Source organism: Leuresthes tenuis, unplaced genomic scaffold, assembly GCF_036924035.1.
Source record: "Leuresthes tenuis unplaced genomic scaffold, fLeuTen1.0.hap1 SCAF_5, whole genome shotgun sequence".
Taxonomy (NCBI): Eukaryota; Metazoa; Chordata; class Actinopteri; order Atheriniformes; family Atherinopsidae; genus Leuresthes; species Leuresthes tenuis.
The window spans coordinates 35,686,391-35,707,959 of record NW_027325359.1 but is presented as its reverse complement, the minus strand read 5'-3'; the positions used below and the strand labels follow the sequence as shown (position 1 = coordinate 35,707,959).

At 42.1% G+C, this 21,569-nt stretch overlaps 1 protein-coding gene across 2 annotated transcripts in view; it reads right to left on the bottom strand.

The window, feature by feature from the left end:
* Positions 1-21,569, bottom strand: part of LOC140307760 (guanine nucleotide-binding protein G(o) subunit alpha) — a 141,576-nt gene that overhangs the window by 96,011 nt on the left and 23,996 nt on the right. For both annotated transcript variants that reach the window (XM_072386753.1, XM_072386752.1), the window contains exon 3: positions 3,190-3,331. In XM_072386753.1, coding sequence (XP_072242854.1) covers positions 3,190-3,331 — 142 coding nt within the window. The remainder of the gene's footprint in view (positions 1-3,189; positions 3,332-21,569) is intronic.

Below are 21,569 nucleotides of genomic sequence, written 5' to 3'. Positions count from 1 at the left end.
ACGGCAGCATTAATGCAGAAAAGCTCACTGAGATTTTACAGCAACATATGCTGCCTTCAAGGCCACATCTTTTCCTGGGACGTCCCAGCACTGTTCAAGCAGACCATGGAAAACCACATTCTGCCACAGTCCAAAGGCCTGGCTGAGGAAGAAGAGGTACGGGTGCTGGACTGGCTGCCTGCAGTCCTGACCTGTCCCCAGCAGGGAAACAACCCCCCCCCCGCACTGCTGCACACCTTAAGACCTGTTTAAGGAGGAATGGGACAAAATAACAGCTGGAACTCTGCATCACCTGGTTTCCTCAGAGTCAGAACGGCTTTAAGTGTTGGCAGAAGGAAACAAAGTGTTTGGTCATTATTTGGTATATTTGGTCATTATTTGGTATAATTTGGTCATTATTTGGTGTAATTCGGTCATTATTTGGTATATTTTGATCATTATTTGGTGTAATTCGGTCATTATTTGGTATATTTTGATCATTATTTGGTGTAATTCGGTCATTATTTGGTATATTTTGATCATTATTTGGTGTAATTCGGTCATTATTTGGTATATTTGGTCATTATTTGGTATAATTTGGTCATTATTTGGTGTAATTCGGTCATTATTTGGTATATTTTGATCATTATTTGGTGTAATTCAGACATTATTTGGTGTAATTTGGTCATTATTGGTATTCAGACCTGTTTAAGGAGGAATGGGACAAAATAACAGCTGGAACTCTGCATCACCTGGTTTCCTCAGAGTCAGAACGGCTTTAAGTGTTGGCAGAAGGAAACAAAGTGTTTGGTCATTATTTGGTATATTTGGTCATTATTTGGTATAATTTGGTCATTATTTGGTGTAATTCGGTCATTATTTGGTATATTTTGATCATTATTTGGTGTAATTCGGTCATTATTTGGTATATTTTGATCATTATTTGGTGTAATTCGGTCATTATTTGGTATATTTGGTCATTATTTGGTATAATTTGGTCATTATTTGGTGTAATTCGGTCATTATTTGGTATATTTTGATCATTATTTGGTGTAATTCAGACATTATTTGGTGTAATTCGGTCATTATTGGTATTCAGACCTGTTTAAGGAGGAATGGGACAAAATAACAGCTGGAACTCTGCATCACCTGGTTTCCTCAGAGTCAGAACGGCTTTAAGTGTTGGCAGAAGGAAACAAAGTGGGAAAAGGTTCACTGACTGAGGTGTAGAAATGATGTTTGTTCACAGATTAAATGAAGCTGAACAGGAAGTAAAAGTCTAAGATTTATTTATTCATTTTATTTGTATTTTCTATGCTGTTCCATTATTTTCTGATTTGTAATTTAACAATCAGCTTCTCCATTAAGTTTAAATTAAAATAAACCACCATAATGAAGGTTTTATTTAACGGGATGCTGCAGGTCTGAGGTGTAGAAATGATGTTTGTTTGCAAATTTAAGAGAAATTCATGAGACATCTTGGCTTCTTACTGTCTGAGAGGAAATAGTCTAAGTAGATGATGCTTTTCATACCGTTGAAACTATTTCTGACGAGAGAATGTAGAATTCTGTAGATTCTGGATAGATTTTAACTCCCTCAAATTGGTCTAGAAAGAGCTCTGAGCTCATAATACAGTGACAATAAAGGCTTAAAAAACCCCAGAAATTCAAAGGTGGATATAAGACAAAATAACAGCTGGAAGTAGTAAATGTAAACGTTCCATCCAGTCCCAACTTTTCCTGATTTGGATTGTAAATCATTCTCATTTTCTTCTGAATAACCTCAAGAACGTCTTTAAAAGTACCTTTTTTAACAGAGATCTACTACAGTTATTTAATGCATTCAGAAGCTCGTCTTAATTAAACATTTAGCCGTAAAGTTTCTACCTTTTTTACAGCCTGCCTAATTCAACTCTTAGCAGAGCTCTGTCCATTCACTTCCTTCTAAGCTAACTCCATTCACTTCCTTCTAAGCTAACTCCATTCACTTCCTTCTAAGCTAACTCCATTCACTTCCTTCTAAGCTAACTCCATTCACTTCCTTCTAAGCTAACTCCATTCACTTCCTTCTAAGCTAACTCCATTCACTTCCTTCTAAGCTAACTCCATTCACTTCCTTCTAAGCTAACTCCATTCACTTCCTTCTAAGCTAACTCCATTCACTTCCTTCTAAGCTAACTCCATTCACTTCCTTCTAAGCTAACTCCATTCACTTCCTTCTAAGCTAACTCCATTCACTTCCTTCTAAGCTAACTCCATTCACTTCCTTCTAAGCTAACTCCATTCACTTCCTTCTAAGCTAACTCCATTCACTTCTTTCTAAGCTAACTCCATTCACTTCCTTCTAAGCTAACTCCATTCACTTCCTTCTAAGCTAACTCCATTCACTTCCTTCTAAGCTAACTCCATTCACTTCTTTCTAAGCTAACTCCATTCACTTCCTTCTAAGCTAACTCCATTCACTTCCTTCTAAGCTAACTCCATTCACTTCCTTCTAAGCTAACTCCATTCACTTACTTCTAAGCTAACTCCATTCACTTCCTTCTAAGCTAACTCCATTCACTTCCTTCTAAGCTAACTCCATTCACTTCCTTCTAAGCTAACTCCATTCACTTCCTTCTAAGCTAACTCATAGCTCCAGGAAGACCTCAAACAGCAACAAGTCAGGAGTAGCTGCTATAAACTGTGTCCTGATGGACCTCACATCTCTAATTAACCTCGGCCCATTGCTCCACACTGACACAGCTCATGTTCTTCTGTGGATTAGCGATAATCCTCATTTGGAGTATCATACATTGACTTTGTATGCTTTAGGATTTAGAAGCAGGACTAACTTGGACAGGCATGAAGGAATTTAGCTGTTAGCCTTTAAAAATAAATCCCATATGTTGAAAAATGAAGCTATTCAACGAGCCAGAGGTGGGTCTTTGTCCCATGAAGAGTCCAAACTGCCCTGCAAAGGGGAGGAGTTTGCTAACTATTAACCCAGAGCAGCATCTTTTGACTGATTATTAATCTCACAGCCTTCCAGCGCTGCACAACAAAGCCCCGTCTCAGCGGTTTTATGGACGAAAACAGCTGCCTTCATGGCACCATGGTCCAATAGATAGAAGTTAATGTGCAGATTATTCACAGAACTCAGAGTAGGAGTGTGTTCCAACAGATCCAGCAGCTTCAGGCTGATCTGAAACCACTCTTTATCGCTCTGACCTTGCGCTCCTTGTCTCCGTACTCCAGGCCCAGCGTGTCCATGGCGCGGACGATGGCCGCCAGAGACTGGATGGTGTTGCTGTAAACCACCGGTTTGTACTGCTTCACGTCGTCGCCGGAGAAGCCGTCCTCGTGGATGATCCTGAACACAAACACAGCAGTTAGCTTAGTCTGGGCAGAGCAGCCAGAAATAAGGACAACATGCTAAAGAGAGACCACAAAGAAAGTACACCCTCTTTCAATTATTAGCTTTTACATGTAAAGGCATCATTAAATATCTGCTGGACCTCACTAGATATTAAAATAAGGTTCATCAGATTAACAACAACACATATCACACTGTGTAAAACTAAGTGAACCCCTGATCCAGCAGCTAGCAGCAGCATTGAGTGAGAAACTAAGTGAACCCCTGATCCAGCAGCTTCAGCAGCAGTGAGTGTAAAACTAAGTGAACCCCTGATCCAGCAGCAGCTTCAGCAGCAGTGAGTGTAAAACTAAGTGAACCCCTGATCCAGCAGCTTCAGCAGCAGTGAGTGTAAAACTAAGTGAACCCCTGATCCAGCAGCTTCTTTGTACTGAAACATCCGGTGAGAATGACGGCTACAGTTTGGTGTCATCTGTATATTAATGATAGCAGAAGATGCTAATGGGCCCAAGGTGGTTTTTATTCAGTATGATCTTTAGTAGTTTTCTTTTTACCGAACATTATTTGTTTTCTTTTAATTAGAGAGGGAATGATTCTTAATTTTCTGAGGTGGAACTCACCAGGAACTCTTTTGATCTATACTTTGCTGGGACTGACACCACATCCAACACCTTTCTTTACCTTATCAACTACCCACACATACAAGGTATGGCTCCGTGTTAAAATACTCTTCTGTTGTCGTTCCTGTAAGTCAGTTATTGTCTTTCTATCTAAAATGTTTTCCTTTCAAGAAAGTCAATATTAATTATTTTAGCTTATTGTTATCATATTTGGACAAGACCTTGGTAAATGTTCTTGGGATCTTTGTCCTGTTGGTGAGCCAGTTTCAGCCCAGCTTTAGCTGTGGGACAGATGGCCTCACATTTGACTCTAGAATACTTTGGTATCCAGATGAGTTCATGGTGGACTCAATGACTGCAAGGTGCCCAGGTCCTGTGGCTGCAGAACCAGCCCAGATCATCAGCCCTCCACCACCGTGCTTGACAGCTGGTATGAGGTGTTTGTGCTGATCTGCTGTGTTTGGTTTCCTCCAAACGTGCTGCTGTGCATTAGGACCAAACATCTCCACTTTGCTCTGGTCTGTCCAAAGGACATTGTTCCAGAAGTCTTGAGCTTTGTTCAGATGCAGCTTTGCAAACCTAAGCTGTGCTGCCATGTTCTTTTTAGAGAGAAGAGGCTTTCTCCTGCAGCCCTTCCAAACAAGCCATCCTTGTTCAGTCTTTTTCTAACTGTGCTGTCATGACCTTTAACCTTTAACATGCTAACTGAGGCCTGTAGAGTCTGAGATGTATGACCTTTAACCTTTAACATGCTAACTGAGGCCTGTAGAGTCTGAGATGTATGACCTTTAACCTTTAACATGCTAACTGAGGCCTGTAGAGTCTGAGATGTAGCTCTGGGCTTTTTCACCTTGGGGTGACCTTTAACCTTTAACATGCTAACTGAGGCCTGTAGAGTCTGAGATGTAGCTCTGCGCTTTTTCACCTTGGGGTGACCTTTAACCTTTAACATGCTAACTGAGGCCTGTAGAGTCTGAGATGTAGCTCTGCGCTTTTTCACCTTGGGGTGACCTTTAACCTTTAACATGCTAACTGAGGCCTGTAGAGTCTGAGATGTAGCTCTGGGCTTCTTCACCTTGGGGTGACCTTTAACCTTTAACATGCTAACTGAGGCCTGTAGAGTCTGAGATGTAGCTCTGGGCTTCTTCACCTTGGGATGAACTTGCTGGGACGTCCACTCCTGGGAAGATTGACAGCTGTCCTGAATGTTTTCCACTTGTGAATAATCTTTCTCTCTGTAGAATGATGGACTCCAGATAGTCTGGAAATGGCCTTATAACCCTTCCCAGACTGATGGGCAGCAGCAGCTGCTTCTCTGAGATCATTGCTGGTGTCTTTCCTCCTTGGCATCGTGTTAACATGAGCATTGATCAGCAGCTCCTGGCTGCTTCTTACCCTCTTAGCTCCTGTGGAAGCAGTAAGGGTTCACTTACTTTCACACATGGCTGGATTTAATTCATTTTAAGATCCTGTGAGAAGCAGATTATTCCTGCTTTTTCCAGTTTGTCCTAATACATAAAATCTTTGAACTGAGAGACGGTAGACTTGAAGAGAAGTTGATGTTGAGGTAGTTGATGAAGGGTTAACACTAAAGAACGAAAATCAGAGAGTGGGGCAGATGGGAGAGTCCATAACCAGTGGGCTAAGTTGACATTTAAACCCACAGAACTCACAGGAGTCCTGCTGTTTCAAATGCCACGATGCATTTCACTGCAGCTGACACAAGGACAAAAGGCAGACAGACCAAACACATGGAGTACGGCGAGATGGGCAGCCGAAAACGGAGCAAATGACGCCAGGAAACTTTGACTCAAACGGACAGATGCAGGTTGAGGCATCAAGAAACTCAGGCAGACAAGATGAGCTAAAGAAGGTGAACAAATGCAGCCACAGATGACCCAAAAGTCTACAGGAAAGGGTCCATGGCTGATAAATCCACAGAATGGATTCACAAAGAAGATGAAATCCCTGAAACGATGATGTATAAGCCCCGCCTCTCTGACCTTTAACCTCAGCCGACAGGCTTGTGCTCGTACCACAGAAACAACTCAGCCTGCTGCTCCTGTGCTACCGATCGTCCTCCTCTCGTGGTTTGGGGCTTGTCTGTAAACAGACTTTAATACGCATGCTCCGTGGCTTCCCTTCCGGTTTAAGTGTATCGGTGTGGCGGCGTCACAGCGCCACACACAGGCCTGGCATATGTACTACAGCGTACTTTTGTTGCATCAATGCTTTCCAATTGGTCAGCTGAACCTCTCATTTCCATAATTTCCTTTTTAGATGGTTCTGACCAATACAATGACAGAAATCTGTATGTGTGGCGGCGTCACAGCGCCACACACAGGCCTGGCATATGTACTACAGCGTACTTGTGTGGCATGAATGCTTTCCAATTGTTTTTAGATGGTTCTGACCAATACAATGACAGAAATCTGTATGTGTGGCGGCGTCACAGCGCCACACACAGGCCTGGCATATGTACTACAGCATACTTTTGTGGCACGAGTGCTTTCCAATTGGTCAGATGAACCTTTCATTTCCTTTTTAGATGGTTCTGACCAATACAATGACAGAAATCTGTATGTGTGGCGGCGTCACAGCGCCACACACAGGCCTGGCATATGTACTACAGCGTACTTATGTGGCATGAATGCTTTCCAGTTGTTTTTAGATGGTTCTGACCAATACAATGACAGAAATCTGTATGTGTGGCGGCGTCACAGCGCCACACACAGGCCTGGCATATGTACTACAGCGTACTTGTGTGGCATGAATGCTTTCCAATTGTTTTTAGATGGTTCTGACCAACACAATGACAGAAATCTGTATGTGTGGCGGCGTCACAGCGCCACACACAGGCCTGGCATATGTACTACAGCGTACTTGTGTGGTATGAATGCGTTCCAATTGTTTTTAGATGGTTCTGACCAATACAATGACAGAAATCTGTATGAGTGGCGACGTCACAGCGCCACACACAGGCCTGGCATATGTACTACAGCGTACTTGTGTGGCATGAATGCTTTCCAATTGTTTTTAGATGGTTCTGACCAATACAATGACAGAAATCTGTATGAGTGGCGGCGTCACAGCGCCACACACAGGCCTGGCATATGTACTACAGCGTACTTGTGTGGCATGAATGCTTTCCAATTGTTTTTAGATGGTTCTGACCAATACAATGACAGAAATCTGTATGAGTGGCGGCGTCACAGCGCCACACACAGGCCTGGCATATGTACTACAGCGTACTTGTGTGGCATGAATGCTTTCCAGTTGTTTTTAGATGGTTCTGACCAATACAATGACAGAAATCTGTATGTGTGGCGGCGTCACAGCGCCACACACAGGCCTGGCATATGTACTACAGCGTACTTTTGTGGCACGAGTGCTTTCCAATTGGTCAGATGAACCTTTCATTTCCTTTTTAGATGGTTCTGACCAATACAATGACAGAAATCTGCATGTGTGGCGGCGTCACAGCGCCACACACAGGCCTGGCATATGTACTACAGCGTACTTGTGTGGTATGAATGCGTTCCAGTTGTTTTTAGATGGTTCTGACCAACACAATGACAGAAATCTGCATGTGTGGCGGCGTCACAGCGCCACACACAGGCCTGGCATATGTACTACAGCGTACTTGTGTGGTATGAATGCGTTCCAATTGGTTTTAGATGGTTCTGACCAACACAATGACAGAAATCTGCATGTGTGGCGGCGTCACAGCGCCACACACAGGCCTGGCATATGTACTACAGCGTACTTATGTGGTATGAATGCTTTCCAGTTGTTTTTAGATGGTTCTGACCAATACAATGACAGAAATCTGTATGTCAGTAATGAGAGAGTGAAGGAACAGAGGCGTCTGCCTGCTATCTGCCACAGGTTTGTGTTGATGTGGAACCATGTGATCCTCTACAGTCTGCAGTCCTGAACACACCTCACCTCCATTTCTATCAATGGCTTCTAAACGCTGGACTTCTTATAGTCTGTACCATGTGCCACTCTGACCCTCCGACTCTGTCTCTCCCCGTTTTAATGACTCGCCAACAGCCGCTTAATTAGAAATCCCACCTTCCATCTTTCGTTGCACCAGGGAAGTGAAACAAGGACAAATTCTTAATTGGATGCTGCAGTCTCTGTGGAAATGGTGTGTTGATTTGAGGATGTCAAGAAAGAGGAAGGCAACATGAGCCACCGATGCTAAAGAATACAAGCAGGGATTCACGATTCATCGGTTTAAATATAACCCCTTCAAAAGTCCATTATTACAAGCTCATTTACTCAAGGAGCAAGACAACGGGACAGAAAAGGAAAAGTCACAAGATTTTAAATTTGTGATGAGTTACTGAGGTGTTACGGACTTATTTAGTGTGTGGGGGGGTGTGCAAGAGGCCGATTTCTCATTACTGACTCTCTAAGCCCTTCTGTCAGCAAAGACCTGAGTGTGTGTGCACGTGCACGTGCACAGTTTCATGTAGTTTTGGCACAATCTGCACGATGACCTGAAACATAGTTTAGCTTCACACTGAGCCAGACAGATGGACAGAGAGACAGACATATGGGCAATTTAACCACCACATTATTCCATGATGTCATCACTGGAGGCAGAATAGCTGGTGTTTGGTGTAATGATGATGTAATGACTTCTGGCAGCGAGGGATCAATAGTCACATTAAAGCACTGGCTTTGGTGTTATCTTGGAAATGTTGATATATATCTTAACTTTGAATTCAAACGGCTAATTTCAGCTCGTGCTCAGCTGTTGTAAGTTAACTCGTCTTATTATACAGAAAAATATCCATCCTCGAATCTAAAAAGGCAACAATTTTCCACCCTTATCAGATGTAAAGGTTGAATGGGGCTTTTCACTTGAGGTTGAGCGCGTGTCAGCAGACTATAAAGATGTTGTTTGTTTCCAAAATCGGATAAAGGACAATTCAATAAGAGCATAAACAACAGAAAACTGCTGAATCTTAAATAACTCAATCAACTCGCTTGCTTTTAAGGTGGAATGCGACTAACATCTCTCCACAGCAGGTTACAGCTCTTACAAGGCGTTCATATTATGGACTGTTTGTAAGAAATAGAAGTCGTTGCCATGACAGCACGCAACGGTTTGTCAGCTGCCACTTTGAAGCCTCTGGTTTGGTATTTGGCCGTCACCATCTTTGTCCTCCTGGAGCCAGAAGTGACCATATTTACATATTTATAAGAGGGTGGAGCTAAAGAGTGATGCATACAACCTTAAATCTTTCAGAAACTATCTCATGGGTCCATGTGGGAGACACATGGCATCCCCCAGAGATCCGTTTTTGACCCAATTTTGTTCGATTTATATCAAATATCGAACAATTCAGCAGAAAATACACCCATATGCTGATGACACTGGTCTATGCACACCATAAAATGAGTTTTAAATGCTCAGAAAACGTTTTCTTTAGAGCCTGTTTGCAGTTAAAATGACAGAATCTTCACATGATGCTGAAATCATTGACAGAGAGTCACGCTAAGCTAATACGAAGCTGAAAGTGGAGATTGTTTTTTATGTTAGAAAGAAATAATGTATTTCTGTTCGTTTTTACCATGAAAACCAGGTGGAAGCCTGTGACTGACCCTTGATTAAAGGGGAACTCCGGTATTTTTAAACCTGGACCTTATTTCTACTCACCGAGAACAGTTTAGCTCATAGCTGCTGTTATGTGGCTACTTGCTAGCTATAGGAGAGCTAACGGAGGGATTTCTACACAGGCACTCTACTGGGACCACTTCATCTATAGCCACAAGTAGCCTGGAAACCAAAGTTGTAAACTGCAGTATCTTCGCCCCCCGGGGACTCCAGAGCAGGTTTTAGGACCTGAAATCAGCTTCAGAAAACTCAGTGAGCTTCAAAATAAGTGAGAAACACATTTTTATTGTTGCCTTAAAGGAACCAGGATCCAGTATTTTCCATAAAAGTGAAATGTTTTGCACTTTAGAGCCACTGTTAGCTGTAATATCATCATTTAGTTAATATAGTTTTCACATGTTCAACATGTTCTCGGGAGGTATTTTTGTTTTCTTCCACATAATATAGATGATTTCTTGAGGGGATGCTTTTTTTTTTCATAATGACTTGATGAAAGGGCCACAGGTTGGGCAGCTGAGATCTAGCTGATGAGCTAACAGAGCTAGCAACTTTGGTTTCCAGGCTACTTGTGGCTATAGATGAAGTGGTCCCAGTAGAGTGCCTGTGTAGAAATCCCTCCGTTAGCTCTCCTATAGCTGCAAGTAGCCACATAACAGCAGCTATGAGCTAACAGAGCTATAGCACACGTTCATTCATTCATTCTTCTTAAAGTATTGGTGAAATAAAGACAGATAATGCCTTATTTAGAGGCTGCATCCTCTAAGCCCCGTTCACTCCGTTATATGGATCTCCAGTTATCTAAATATCTTCTGAAGGACGCCGACTTTCACCAAACTGTTCTCAGTGAGTAGATGAACGTATTTCATGCCAGAAATAAGGTTTAAAAACACCAGAGTTTCCCTTTAAGAGGACCATGCACGAAGTTGTGGATATATTTTCCTAAAAGGTTATTTGACGTTCTGTCCTGGTGTTTATGATGTACTCCCCAAAGAAAGAGATCTCAGAAAGCTAACTTTATTATCATTAAATAGTGTTTGAGTGCATTTTCAGTTTGTTCATTCAAAAAAATACTAAAAACAGAAAAGAAAAAACAGTAAAACGAAGGTTTTAATGGATGAAGGTTTCAGTGATGCTGCCAGGATTTTTAAACTATTTAGAATACAAGCTTTTCTTTTAATGGCATCAAACTTTGCTCCATCTTCTATTAAAAAATGTCTCAGCTTCTTCCCAACCTGCGGCCTGTCGGTGGGCTGATCTTTACAATCCCAACTCATGCAAACTCTTTAAAAGAACCTTTTAAAATGACGCCAAATATGTGGGAAAGACAAAGTGAAACAAGTCAAATCTGCTGCAAAGAAGAGTGTCTTTTTGTGCTCCTCTCAATGGAAACAAAGATTGAATCAAGAGCTGGAACAAGATGATACTGTCTGTGAGGAAAAAGATCCCATTAACACGGCTACGTGCACGGCTACGTGCACGGCTACGTGCACACACAGCACATCTGCCTCTCCTCCCTGTCTCCCCACACTCATATTTTTATCTTCACACCTCCTCATGTGAACACACACAAACACAAAGCCGACACACCGCCCTCTGCAATCAGGGCTTTATCTCAGCTCGCTGGCACTGTTTGTCCTGACGCACACGCACACGTGCACACACACGTGCACGCACTCACACAAAACCCCGTGATTGGTTGTTTTATCAGTGAACCGTGCGTCCGCTTACTTTGTCCTCGCCGTCAACAGCTCTTGGTCATGACAAAGTGCGCACTGACCAAAGCTCGTCAACACTGCCCGGACAGTCTTACTTACACAATGTGTGTGTGTGTGCACGTGTGTGTGTGCACGTGTGTGCATGTGTGTGTGAGATGCAGAATTGGTGCACAGACTGAAGTGAAGATGGGGTTAAAACTGTGAGAAAGCATGAAATTAGAGGGAGATAATCAGAGAAGAAGAGGCTGTATATAACTGAGGGTGTCAGTACCACCCCCCCCCCACACACACACACACACGTGCACACACCCTAACCCCAGCTGACACACACACACACACACACACACGTGCACACACACACATCCAAAAGTGTCATGGAGGCATCAGCTGCTCTGTCATTTGGCTCCACTCACTTGTCTTCACACCTTGAGGTCGAGAAGCTACATCCTGACACGCACACACATGCACGCGCACGTGCACGCACATGCACGCACCACTGTGGGTTTTTTCCACAAAGATGTGTGTGGAAAAGCGCACGTAACCCACTCTTTAATCCCCGTATCAGTGAGTCCGAGTGGTGAGCGATTGGGTCGCCTCTCCAGCACTTCCTTCCAAGCTAAAATGTGGCTGCAGAACAGATCTGCTAAAATGTAAAATGTCTCGGCTGTTCGGGGGGGGGGGGGACGTCCTTCCTTCCCTTCCCAGGCTGACAGATGTGAATTAAAATGAAAAGAAATGAGCGCATGTGGATTTGTGCTTCTGCAAACTGTGATGATCTGAGTGATTCTCAGTAACAAACACAGACTGCAGGTGTTAAAACATCATGGCAGCAACAGTTAGCATGTTAGCATCTCAGTAAAAACGAAGGATTTTAGTTGTGTTGGAGTCTGCTGCAGCTCATCCACCTCCTCCAGAAACATCTGGATGCTACAGTCGCATGTTGCCAGATCTTAAGACTGCTTTCAAAGTCAGTTATCTCACATTTCTCCATATTTCTGCTACTGGGAGCTGACCTCAGCTCAGCCTGTTGTCTCTCAGAGAGTCTGGATTTTCCAGGTCACATCAGGCCGAGTTCTAAGTCTGAAGGATTTTAATTACCTGCACCTTCCTTTCACCAAGTCCATCCCCTCAAAGCTTTGGGGTTCAACACCAGCCTGTAAGGCTAAGACCTGACCGTGCCTTGAAAAACACCATCAAGACCACCAAGAACACCAGTTAGCTCAGTAATTCCTTCAAGCCTTGAACCCTAACCCTAACCCTGATCTGCCTGCTCCACCGGGCTGTTTCACTGCTTCCAGTCTGCAGCAAACCGCTGTCATAAAGGGACATTAGTTCCTGCAACAGAACCAAACTCAGGAGATGTTGGCTGAATTCATTCTGAGGAGGATAGCCTTCCACAGAGCCACATGGACACGTGTTTGCAGGGATTTCCAGCTCAGCATAACTCGATGCTATAGCTAATGATTTAGCTGGTTTCATAGCTGTGTCTGTTCAGCCAGAACCAAGAGAAGACCTGCAGGTGATAAAAAGCAGCTGAGTTTGACCGCTGTGTGCACAGAGCTGCTGTATCCTCCGAAGTTAACAATGAAGCAGAGGGAAGTTCCCACTTTTCTGATGTTAAAACCTGTTTCCAGGGGCGGATTTAGCAATTTGGGGGCCCAAGGCGAACTTAGCTTGGGGGGCCCTTCAAAACCGTTCTTTTTCTGGGCAACTCACCACCTCATCAACTATGTCTTCCAGATTGTCATCCATCAGCTCGTCTGCTCCATCAGAAATAACTGATAGCTCATCTTGTACAGGTAGCTCCCCTGAACCGGCGTTGTTGACACATTAAGTTTGGGGTGTGTAGCTTTCTTTTGTTCTGTTTCCTCCCGCTTTCTCCTTTTATTAGCTTGAATATTGTTGCTTCATTTTAAGTTAACTGTCAACAAACCGTCACTTCCACTTAAATTCCGACTTTCGCGCTGACGTTTAGGGGTTCGCGCGTTCAGGCAGGGAATAGTCCATTATAACAGGAAAGGGGGGGTAATACGATTGGGGCATTTTCATGTTTTTTGTTTTTTTGTCTTTGTTTTCCGTTTAAACACACAATTACAATTTATAAACACAATGGTTGGGGGCTGCTATCCAGAGGCCCCAAGCCCTGCTTTTAATGGGGAGGGGGCAGCTGCCCCTCAGGTTGGGGCAATTGCCTACCTTTGCCTTAATGGTAAAACCGCGTATGCCTGTTTCTGTGGTCTGTGGAGGAGCAAAGTGGCTCTAAAAAAGGTTCAATCAGCTGAAAAACTGCAGCGCCGTGGCTGTTCTCACGTTAGCTTGTCTGAACGTGACAGACTGGAAACATTCAACAGGACCTGAGCAGTATCAGGGTCCTCTTTCCCATGTGCACATTTTCTATCATCTGAGCTGGTCGGGGGCCCCCTCAGGTTGGAGGCCCCAGGCAATTGCCTACCTTTGCCTTAATGGTAAGACCGCGTATGCCTGTTTCTGTGGTCTGTGGAGGAGCAAAGTGGCTCTAAAAAAGGTTCAATCAGCTTAAAAACTGCAACTGAGCAGCTCTGCATGCACCGATTATGTTTATGCATTTAGCAGACGCTTTTATCCAAAGTGACTTACAGGTATGGATGTAGACTAAGGGGGTCTTGCCTAAGGACCCCTACTGGAGGTAATACCTTTCATGCAGGGGATTTGAACCCAGGTCTCCTACATGGAAGGTGGCAATTATACCACTACACTATCCAGTCCCAAATTATCGCTGAGACCTTCCTGGAGTATCAGGGTCCTCTTTCCCACGTGCACATTTTCTATCATCTGAGCCCCTAAAAACATGCCGATACTCATCAAAACCGATGCAACTGTTGATAGGAGGTTTATGGATGTTCCTAACTGATTCAGATCTGCTTGTGAGCTGCTGCAGAGGAGTGAATATGTGCAGTAAAACTGTAAAACTGGGCCAGTGTACGACAGCTCCTGGGGAGGTCCAGCTCCAGCTTGCTGTGTGCTTCCCGCTGGTTCTGCAGGGATGTGTGGAGCATGCATGTGAACCCAGGCAGACAGGAGACCTCATTAAATCCGTCTGCCATCATCTGTTTCTCCTTCCTTCGTCTGTCTCTCCCCGACAGCCTTTTCAAACCTCTCTCCCTCCTCTTTCCTAATTATCCATTCTTTTTCCACTCCTCTTCTCCCTTTTCTTTCCACCTGCACTTAAGTATTAATTAAAAACAAAGTGTTAATGCACAACACACCCTCCCCAGAGGCTGCTTCCTACAGGGAAACGCACTCAGGTGCTCACCTGGCCAAGCTCGGCGCGACAGGACGGTAACTGCTGCCTCATTAACGGTTCGGTAACAAGCTCAAGACAAGAAGTCACACCCTAAGTATCACTTAAAGCCTTCGAATTCAGCTTCACTTCATGGGACGCTGCGCTCATGAATATTTAAAGAAAGATTTTGAAGCCAAAGAATCAAAGGATTGCTCCTGGAGGGATGAATTATTAAGCAAAAAGGGGCCGAGTTTTTAAAGAATAAGCAGCTTAAAATGTCATGTTTGTGTGAGTGCTTCATGATCTGCTTCTGGTCCCCTCGGCCACTGTATTTATGCTGTTACTACATCCATCTGAACTGTAAAAATCCTCTAAAATAACAGATTTACGTGCTTTTAAAGCAGTAATAACTCAGAAGGTTCTGACACAACAGATAACCCTTACCTGTGGAATAAATCAAGCCAAAGCTCAGGGATGAGCATAAAAAGGTTCAGTTTCCATGCAGGGGGGGGGGATTCAGACCCAGCTGGATCATCTGGGGGGTCCGGTTCGTTCATCTTATTCATCTTCAACATAAACTTTACAGTTTATGGCAAATAAACGACCAAAAGAAGAAACAAGGCCTGGACCAGGCCCATTTTCCCTGTTTACCAACGAGGAAAATAACCTAAAACCTGTTTAACACGTCTGAGACGGAGACTCTGAGCTGGAATCAGACACTTTCAGCGCATGTAGCGTTCAGAGCGCTGAAATTTTACTGTAAATTTATCCTGAACCCCAACAGATAAGATAAAGAAAGAATTAGGCATTCGAGTTCAACTTAAAAGCAGAAAGTCTGTAAACAGCAGCGTTAAATTTATGATGGATGTGACCAACGAGGAAAATAACCTAAAACCTGAAAAACCGCTTCAACAGAGCAGGAAAATAAGACTTTTATTGACAGTTTTCTGTTTTAATGCTAACTTTCAGTGTTTGCCGTGTTCTTCTTCCAGAAACAGCTTTAATTTATCAGACTTCAGTGTTTCTCTGAGCTCCAGAAGCGCTTTGCTTTGCTTTGTGCTGCGTTGGCCCGGCTCAGTATAATCATCGTAATGGCTGCTCCAGGAACAGTTGATAGCATCAACATTACAGCCAGCATAAGGAAGTATTTCTATCATCTGAAGAAGGGAACGAAGAGAAAGACGAGAGGAACGAGGACACAGGATCAATCAGATCACTTCAGATATAAGTGAATTACGGAGGTTTCCTGTTCACTCCACAGTCAATATTAATGACTTATCTTGAGAGAACTGACAGAAAGACACATTATATTGTGGAAACAAAAGAATCCCAGCAACCGAACACTGGCAGACATCTGTTTGTCTTATTAGTTTAGCTTTAAAACCTTGTTCTAACTCAGTTTTAACGTCTGAGCAACTCAAAAAGCCTGTTTCAGCTCTTACTGACACATCATTTCGGAGCTTCCAGATGTGCATCAGCCTGAGAATCTGCTGTGGGTTTGATCGATCTGGTGTTCAGTGAGGCTCCTCCAAACATCTGGAGTAAAGCCAGAAGCTACAGATACATCGGATGAAACGGCTCATAGGTGGGGGGCTGAGTACCATGGGTCCAAAAGCTCCGTGTTCTCACCCACAGCAACGGGCGGCTCATTAAATTACCGCCTCTGTAATCCTTTTTGCCTCATTGCTGTGCCTTAAAAGCTCCAACAGAGCCTCAGTCTGAGTCAGCTGAGTGAACTCATTGTGTTTCAACTTCAGGTGTCTGATCAAGCAGCTGTTCGACTCCTTTAAAGTGTTTCTACACAAGCTCCTGCAGCTCTTCAGCTTCAGCTTCTTCTTCTTTAAAGGACAAAGTTAAGGTCAACTCAGTGCGACCCTTCAAAAAATGCCCCGATGCAATCAAGACATCCCCAGAATTTAAGCTTCATGCAGAGAAAAACAGCATCAGAGCTCATTCAGAGCGATCTTTCTCACTGCCAGAGTCAGCTGAAAAAACACACTGTTGGGTCCAAAGGGGCAGAACGCACCGAAAAAGCAAAGAGACGATCACAGATGCCCTCGATGGTCCCGACCGGCAGCTGTCGGCTCAGCATGTCACAGCTTTATACGCTTTAATCCGGTGATAAAAACATAAAGACAAGAAGAAATAAGAAAGAAGAAATCACAGCAACACAAACAAACACATTTAAACGTGCACAAATGGCTAAAAGTCAGTCAGAATATCTCTTTTAAATCAAAACTGATTGAGCAAAAGGGGCTGTGGTGGTTTAACGTCTTTATGTTAGGAGAGTTTCTGAAAGAATACAAATAAAAAACCACTTATTGGCGTTTGAGCCCTGATTTAGGTGTGATCCGAACATCCACTCCTCCGGCCACAGCCGCCGTCAGCTGACTCCACGTCAGCTGAGCGCGCTCCCAGGAACAAGAGTCCTTTGTCTCGCAGCTCTCTGAACTGACATCAAATCTGCCAAATAGGTCTAACGCACAAACAAAAGCACAGTGCACACACACATGCATGAGCACACACTCACTCCTACCACAAAAGAGCTTTGTTTTCTGTAAGAAGTCCTGATTAGACCACACACACAGTCATGCTGCTGACCGGATCAGACACACACACTGAAAACACACTTTAAAACCATTAAAAAGCCCAAAAATCATTGATATGAGCCGTGGATGTTCTGTTTGTAAGTGTCTTTCTCAGGTTCAGACACACAAACACACTGAAAACACGATTTAAAACCATTAAAAAGCCCAAAAATCATTGATATGAGCCATGGATGTTCTGTTTGTAAGTGTCTTTCTCAGGATCAAACACACAAACACACTGAAAACACGATTTAAAACCATTAAAAAGCCCAAAAATCATTGATATGAGCCGTGGATGTTCTGTTTCTAAGTGTCTTTCTCAGGATCAGACACACAAACACACTGAAAACACACTTTAAAACCATTAAAAAGCCCAAAAATCATTGATATGAGCCGTGGATGTTCTGTTTGTAAGTGTCTTTCTCAGGATCAGACACACAAACACACTGAAAACACACTTTAAAACCATTAAAAAGCCCAAAAATCATTGATATGAGCCGTGGATGTTCTGTTTGTAAGTGTCTTTCTCAGGATCAGACACACAAAAACACTGAAAACACACTTTAAAACCATTAAAAAGCCCAAAAATCATTGATATGAGCCGTGGATGTTCTGTTTGTAAGTGTCTATCTCAGGATCAGACACACAAACACACTGAAAACACACTTTAAAACCATTAAAAAGCCCAAAAATCATTGATATGAGCCGTGGATGTTCTGTTTGTAAGTGTCTTTCTCAGGATCAGACACACAAACACACTGAAAACACACTTTAAAACCATTAAAAAGCCCAAAAATCATTGATATGAGCCGTGGATGTTCTGTTTGTAAGTGTCTTTCTCAGGATCAGACACACAAACACACTGAAAACACACTTTAAAACCATTAAAAAGCCCAAAAATCATTGATATGAGCCGTGGATGTTCTGTTTGTAAGTGTCTTTCTCAGGTTCAGACACACAAACACACTGAAAACACGATTTAAACCCATTAAAAAGCCCAAAAATCATTGATATGAGCCGTGGATGTTCTGTTTGTAAGTGTCTTTCTCAGGATCAGACACACAAACACACTGAAAACACGATTTAAAACCATAAAAAAGCCCAAAAATCATTGATATGAGCCGTGGATGTTCTGTTTGTAAGTGTCTTTCTCAGGATCAGACACACACACACACTGAAAACACGATTTAAAACCATTAAAAAGCCCAAAAATCATTGATATGAGCCGTGGATGTTCTGTTTGTAAGTGTCTTTCTCAGGATCAGACACACAAAAACACTGAAAACACGATTTAAAACCATTAAAAAGCCCAAAAATCATTGATATGAGCCGTGGATGTTCTGTTTGTAAGTGTCTTTCTCAGGATCAGACACACAAACACACTGAAAACACACTTTAAAACCATTAAAAAGCCCAAAAATCATTGATATGAGCCATGGATGTTCTGTTTGTAAGTGTCTTTCTCAGGATCAGACACACAAACACACTGAAAACACACTTTAAAACCAATAAAAAGCCCAAAAATCATTGATATGAGCCGTGGATGTTCTGTTTGTAAGTGTCTTTCTCAGGATCAGACACACAAACACACTGAAAACACGATTTAAAACCATTAAAAAGCCCAAAAATCATTGATATGAGCCGTGGATGTTCTGTTTGTATGTGTCCTTCTCAGGATCAGACACACAAACACACTGAAAACCCACTTTAAAACCATTAAAAAGCCCAAAAATCATTGATATGAGCCGTGGATGTTCTGTTTGTAAGTGTCTTTCTCAGGATCAGACACAGAAACACACTGAAAACACACTTTAAAACCATTAAAAAGCCCAAAAATCATTGATATGAGCCGTGGATGTTCTGTTTGTAAGTGTCTTTCTCAGGTTCAGACACACAAAAACACTGAAAACACGATTTAAAACCATTAAAAAGCCCAAAAATCATTGATATGAGCCGTGGATGTTCTGTTTGTAAGTGTCTTTCTCAGGATCAGACACACAAACACACTGAAAACACGATTTAAAACCATTAAAAAGCCCAAAAATCATTGATATGAGCCGTGGATGTTCTGTTTGTAAGTGTCTTTCTCAGGTTCAGACACACAAAAACACTGAAAACACACTTTAAAACCATTAAAAAGCCCAAAAATCATTGATATGAGCCGTGGATGTTCTGTTTGTAAGTGTCTTTCTCAGGTTCAGACACACAAAAACACTGAAAACACGATTTAAAACCAATAAAAAGCCCAAAAATCATTGATATGAGCCGTGGATGTTCTGTTTGTATGTGTCTTTCTCAGGATCAGACACACAAACACACTGAAAACACACTTTAAAACCATTAAAAAGCCCAAAAATCATTGATATTAGCCTTGGATGTTCTGTTTGTAAGTGTCTATCTCAGGATCAGACACACAAACACACTGAAAACACGATTTAAAACCATTAAAAAGCCCAAAAATCATTGATATGAGCCGTGGATGTTCTGTTTGTATGTGTCTTTCTCAGGATCAGACACACAAACACACTGAAAACACACTTTAAAACCATTAAAAAGCCCAAAAATCATTGATATGAGCCGTGGATGTTCTGTTTGTAAGTGTCTTTCTCAGGATCAGACACACAAACACACTGAAAACACACTTTAAAACCATCAAAAAGCCCAAAAATCATTGATATGAGCCATGGATGTTCTGTTTGTAAGTGTCTTTCTCAGGATCAGACACACAAACACACTGAAAACACGATTTAAAACCATCAAAAAGCCCAAAAATCATTGATATGAGCTGTGGATGTTCTGTTTGTAAGTGTCTTTCTCAGGTTCAGACACACAAACACACTGAAAACACGATTTAAAACCATTAAAAAGCCCAAAAATCATTGATATGAGCTGTGGATGTTCTGTTTGTAAGTGTCTTTCTCAGGATCAGACACACACACACACTGAAAACACGATTTAAAACCATTAAAAAGCCCAAAAATCATTGATATGAGCCGTGGATGTTCTGTTTGTAAGTGTCTTTCTCAGGTTCAGACACGCAAACACACTGAAAACACGATTTAAAACCATTAAAAAGCCCAAAAATCATTGATATGAGCCGTGGATGTTCTGTTTGTAAGTGTCTTTCTCAGGTTCAGACACACAAACACACTGAAAACACGATTTAAAACCATTAAAAAGCCAAAAAAACATTGATATGAGCCGTGGATGTTCTGTTTGTATGTGTCTTTCTCAGGTTCAGACACACAAAAACACTGAAAACACACTTTAAAACCATTAAAAAGCCCAAAAATCATTGATATGAGCCTTGGATGTTCTGTTTGTAAGTGTCTATCTCAGGATCAGACACACAAACACACTGAAAACACACTTTAAAACCATTAAAAAGCCCAAAAATCATTGATATGAGCCGTGGATGTTCTGTTTGTATGTGTCTTTCTCAGGATCAGACACACAAAAACACTGAAAACACACTTTAAAACCATTAAAAAGCCCAAAAATCATTGATATGAGCTGTGGATGTTCTGTTTGTAAGTGTCTTTCTCAGGTTCAGACACACAAACACACTGAAAACACGATTTAAAACCATTAAAAAGCCCAAAAATCATTGATATGAGCCGTGGATGTTCTGTTTGTAAGTGTCTTTCTCAGGATCAGACACACAAACACACTGAAAACACGATTTAAAACCATTAAAAAGCCCAAAAATCATTGATATGAGCCGTGGATGTTCTGTTTGTAAGTGTCTTTCTCAGGTTCAGACACACAAACACACTGAAAACACGATTTAAAACCAATAAAAAGCCCAAAAATCATTGATATGAGCTGTGGATGTTCTGTTTGTAAGTGTCTTTCTCAGGATCAGACACACAAACACACTGAAAACACGATTTAAAACCATCAAAAAGCCCAAAAATCATTGATATGAGCCGTGGATGTTCTGTTTCTAAGTGTCTTTCTCAGGATCAGACACACAAACACACTGAAAACACACTTTAAAACCATTAAAAAGCCCAAAAATCATTGATATGAGCCGTGGATGTTCTGTTTGTAAGTGTCTTTCTCAGGATCAGACACACAAACACACTGAAAACATGATTTAAAACCATCAAAAAGCCCAAAAATCATTGATATGAGCCGTGGATGTTCTGTTTGTATGTGTCTTTCTCAGGATCAGACACACAAACACACTGAAAACACGATTTAAAACCATTAAAAAGCCCAAAAATCATTGATATGAGCCGTGGATGTTCTGTTTGTAAGTGTCTTTCTCAGGTTCAGACACACAAACACACTGAAAACACGATTTAAAACCATCAAAAAGCCCAAAAATCATTCATATGAGCCGTGGATGTTCTGTTTGTAAGTGTCTTTCTCAGGATCAGACACACAAACACACTGAAAACACGATTTAAAAC